The sequence below is a fragment of the Cannabis sativa genome, chromosome 6, assembly GCF_029168945.1.
Source record: "Cannabis sativa cultivar Pink pepper isolate KNU-18-1 chromosome 6, ASM2916894v1, whole genome shotgun sequence".
NCBI lineage: Eukaryota > Viridiplantae > Streptophyta > Magnoliopsida > Rosales > Cannabaceae > Cannabis > Cannabis sativa.
The window spans coordinates 4,927,800-4,932,699 of NC_083606.1; the positions used below are offsets into that span (position 1 = coordinate 4,927,800).

A 4,900-nucleotide genomic window follows, 5' to 3' on the forward strand; every position below is an offset into this window, starting at 1 on the left:
CTGGCTCTGCCTATTATAAGGGTAGTGACTAGTGACCCAAAACATTGATTTATTTTCTTTACGAAAATACAAAAATGGGGTCTGAGCACTTTGCTTCCCCTTGGGTGGACACATGGCACAAACCCAGTACACTCACTATAAACTACCATATGACACCTGTCAATAAGGACCACCATATTACAACCCTACTAGTAGTACTAATAGTAATACTACTACTACTGCTACTACTACTGGCTTGGCTATAAACTCCACCAGCAACAATCCAAAACACATTCACCTGGATACTCAAATTTCTCTCTTTTGTTGCTTTCATTTCATCAGTCTCTTTTGCTTTTTTGACTCATTTCAATAGCACAAAAGACAGTAGAGAGCTCTCTCTCTTCCTATTCCCTTGGGGGCCAGCAGTGGATAAAAAAAGAATAAACTGTCATTTTCCACTAATTTCTCTCAACCCCACCACCATTTTTTTTTTACTTTTTACATCATTTTTAGTTTTGGTTTTGTTATAGAGAAACTAAGTTGAAGAATCATTGGACAAGCACTTAACAGAAACTTCTGATATGATGCTGTATCAGAAGAGCCCCAAGGTTCAAGCCCCTCTTGTGTAGTTACATTGCAATTGCTATGGTTCACATAAATATTTATCTATCTAAGACATCAACAATAATATCAAACTTGCCACTAGCTCTCCTATCCCAAAGTTGACTCATAAAAGTATTTATATGTATAACATGAGCTTTCTCAGCATTTAAATTAATCTGCCTAACTTCACTGTGGATTGGTATTCCATTCTAATTTTGGTAGGGACTAAAATAAATATATTTAAACAGTTTAAGGTAAGCCACTTCTAGTGTAAAGACAGAATAAAACTCATTGGTATAACATTCCATTGCAAAACACATACATTCTATTCTTATTTAACTAAATTACTCCTTGTTCTTTTCCATTACTACCACTAGTTTTTTGCATCTAGATACAAAGATTTTCTATGGAGCTTGGGTTCAGAATATAGCAAGCATTTGTAAAGATGTAAAAATTATTAATCACATCCTCTTGTGATTAAAATTTAAGAACTCAAAGAGGTAAATGTAAATGATTTGTAAGAGAGGTGTTTGAAATGGTTATGAACTTATGAAGGGATATGATTCAGTCTAGAACATCATAGTTCAGGCATAGGAGAAGAATGAGATGACTAAATTTCACAAACATGAAAATCAGAGCATAGCAGATGCTAATTAAGAGAAGTGAATGCAACAATTTATCTACTTATAGGCACATAAAATCAACATTCAATAATGAGTTCTCCTACATGCTATCCAAAATGTACTTAAACCAAGCAGCCGAAGTAGTGACTGTAAATATAACTCAACATACATGCTACGGGAACAACAATGTAAGGCGGCCCAAATCAATTTAATCGGTGACACGATCATCATTTTCCCCTGAAAAATAAAGAAACTGCCAATAAGAGAGAAGGAAAGATTTAAATAGTATCTACAACAAATATAAGCTGTTTTTATGTCCACTTACGAATTCATCATCAGAGTTATGTTGTCTCCTTTCAAAAGTATCCTCCCTGAAGATAAAAGAAAAAGGAATTTATCAGACCTAAGCATATCAACCAGCACAAGAGAATTGGACGACAAATTAAAAATGCATACCCAGCGTCTTGCTGCTTTTCTTCTTGACGTTGACTTCTTCAGCATCATCCAGAACCAAATTCATGTACTCATCAAAACCCTATAATACCACAAATGACAGCTCTAAAGATCATCATTTGAAAGTTTTGCACAAGGGTACTACAAATATTTACAAGAAGTATCTAAAAAATACATGAGATAGACATGAGCCAAATTATACTTGAGACTTACTCAGTTAATCAGACATCTATAGAAGTTTGATTAGAATAGTTATGTATGACTAAGGGGGAAAAAACATTTTAATTCTTGCTTGATAATCCACCTTATCATGATTTTTTTTACTATAGGAATATTAAGCATATGCTAGTACAAAACAATAAAGAATGCATTATTTCAATTTCAATATTAGGAAGAGTCTTACAGAATATGAAACATATGATGACTTCATAATGCAAATAGCAGTCTTAATTATTAATTTACAATCAAGAATTCAAAGTCAATAAGAATCCCCATTGAGATTTTTCCTCATACTAATTCAATTAAATTTAGAGTGACATGCATAAATGAAATTGTAACAGTGTAGGAACTAGGAAATATGCAATTATTTGCTTACTAAAACAGAAGTTACTAATTCTACTTATTGCTTATCAAACTCTAATATTGATCATTTTACAGAACAAACAAAAGGGAAACCAGAAAGCAAAAAGAACTAAAGCTGCAAATTGCAATAAGTTGAAAATATAACAACCAAGCTTGAATTAACTTCCTTTACCCTATGTTTGGTAGGAGGGAGAGATGGGTGGATGGAGAAAGATGGAGGGAGAGTGATGGAAGGAGAGACTAAATCTCTTGTTTGGCAAGATGGAGAGAAGGAATGAGAGGAGAGATCTCCAAACATTGAAAATTTCATCCCTCCAATTTTTGGAGGATTAAAGAAAAAGACAAAATCGAATTTGTTAAATACAATAATTACCCTTTTAATAGTAATAACTATTTATGTTCAAAATGATAATTTTGTAATTTTACTAATTAATTTTCTCTCCATCCTTCCACACCACACCTAATACCAAACAACACAAAGGAAATCAACTATCCTCTCCATCCCTCCCACTCCCCGTCTTCTCTAAGCTCTCCATCCATCCTATTCTTCCTCCTTCCTACCAAACATGGCCTTAAGGTCCATTTGCAACAGCAGACAAAATCGACTAAAATTAGAGAAAGTGGCTTGGAAAATTGACATGGTGATCATATAGGGAACATTCAATTTATTTATCTTCAGTCTACATTTGGTACGGAAATAATATTTTCAGCATATAAACAAGAGACATTTTTTTAACAAAAATAACAGACAGGTTACTGATTCTAATCTACTTGGTGCTAATCTAATCGATCATTTAAAGATATACACCGAGGAATTCCATCAGCAAAAAGGACAATCTTGAGAATTCGAAAGGTCAAGCTGCCTGTCACCTAGAGTAAGTAGAAAAATTAACAAACGAAAATAAAGCTTAATTTAACTTCCTCAAAGTTGAGCCACCTATAGTAATGGTAAAACAGATCTAAATTGTTTTAATTGCCTTTTAATGATGAGCTAATACAAGCTCATATGTCTAAATTATCAATGACCATTGTGCTTCTTTCCCAATGGAAACCATAACCTATAAATAAAATGAACTTGTTGTATAAAGTTCTCGTAATCTTTCTAAAATTAGGCACTCTGACCACTACAAAATCCAAAATCACAAGTTACATTGCTTGCCAATTGCAACATGTCTCTCAGGCTTTCAGCCATTTACTGGTATATAAATCATGCATTGACAACCAACTAGTCACCAATAATTTATAGTCTAGAATATAAAATGGCACGAGAATTGCATGATAGATTATGCTCAAGACGAGTTTTTAGGTTGCCCATCATAATTTTCACAGTGCAAAAAGAAACTACCTACACTATAACTAACATTCCAATGTATGTCTAGCCATAAAACAATTTCCTAGTAAGTTAAATATTAAAAAAAAAAAAAAACTAGGATCCCCGCCTAACCATACAATATTTGGGAACCAGAAAACTATAGCAATTTCTAAGTTAAATATTTTGTACAAGTCACAACGAGAAGTTATTAAGTTCAAGGCATATTTTTCTGTCCAAGAGTACTAAATTGTGAAATATTTTTCTAGGCTCTACATGTCTACTTAAAGTCTAGCAAGAATCGAAACTTGATTCACTTTTCAGCCTATGACTTATAGAAATCTTGGCACTAAAATTAACAGAAATAAACTTCGTTATTCAATAGCAATGTTTATGAAAAACAAAAGATACTACCAAGTGCATAAAGAGAGAACTTACAATGATACGGCCTTCGATCCTTAGGTCCTTCTGCTCAAAAAGCCAAATTTGAATGCGTGCTTTCTGCAAGAATAACCCACAAAATTAAATTCAAAAACAAAACCTAGAAATCTAAAGTAAGCAAGAAGAAAAAAAAAAGTGTGAACGAACTTACGCTTTGAAGAAACCTGAAAATCAAGTTCTGTTACAACAAAAACCAAAATCAAACTAGTTAGTGAAACTACTTAAAGAAGAACGAAACGCTAAAAATGAAAAATGAAAAGTAGCTAGAAAAGTACAATAGGTTGGGTCATAATCCTCTGGACTTTAGTGCTCGCCATGGCTGCTGCTACGAATTGAAGAAGTTGAGCTTCAGAAATGTAAAACCCTAGGTTTTGAGAGAGAGTGAGAGCTCTTAGCCTTTCCAACTATCACTGTATAAAATGATAGTGAGATAGAATCATTATTCTGTATTAAATATATATAAAAAGATAGAATTTCCATTTTTGATTGTAAAAGTAAGAGAATTGAATTTAGATTTTCAAAGAAATTACCTGCAAAAATGTGAGGGAAGAGACGAGTGAGAGTGGGAAAGAAACTCCGAGAAAGAGAGAGAGACCTGGCTCGGCTTAGGGTTTAAGACTAATTGGGCTGGGTTTCGGCTTAGGCTTGGGCTTTCAACTCGGCCTGGGCCCTAAAACTAGAGGGATTATTTCACAAATATACAAAAACAAAAAAAAATATACAAAAAAATAAAGTTTTACCGAATTTTAAATATTTTTATGATTTTATTAACAAAAAATACAGTATTTTAATATATTTTTATGTTGTATTTTTATTAATTTATTATTAATTTTTGGTTATTTTTTGTTATTATTTTGATATTATTTAAATATTATTTTCTTGTTATTTTTATGTAATTTTTTTTGTTATT

The 4,900-nt window shown here is 32.5% G+C and overlaps 1 protein-coding gene across 2 annotated transcripts; it reads right to left on the reverse strand.

Annotated features, from left to right (window-relative positions):
• Positions 1 to 1,249: 1,249 nt before the first annotated feature.
• LOC115695693 (uncharacterized) lies at positions 1,250 to 4,665 on the reverse strand. 2 transcript variants are annotated; one of them, XM_030622758.2, is made up of 7 exons: positions 4,521 to 4,665; positions 4,266 to 4,400; positions 4,142 to 4,168; positions 3,988 to 4,050; positions 1,662 to 1,740; positions 1,531 to 1,576; positions 1,250 to 1,442 (listed from the first exon to the last, which is right to left on the reverse strand). In XM_030622758.2, exons 2-7 carry the CDS (start codon positions 4,305 to 4,307, stop codon positions 1,433 to 1,435), a joined length of 267 nt encoding a protein of 88 aa, XP_030478618.1. In that variant the 5' UTR covers positions 4,308 to 4,400; positions 4,521 to 4,665; the 3' UTR covers positions 1,250 to 1,432. The 2 variants fall into 2 exon arrangements, with proteins under 2 accessions (XP_030478618.1, XP_030478619.1); XM_030622759.2 differs by having other exon boundaries at positions 4,266 to 4,394; positions 4,521 to 4,630.
• Between the last annotated feature and the right edge of the window lie 235 nt (positions 4,666 to 4,900).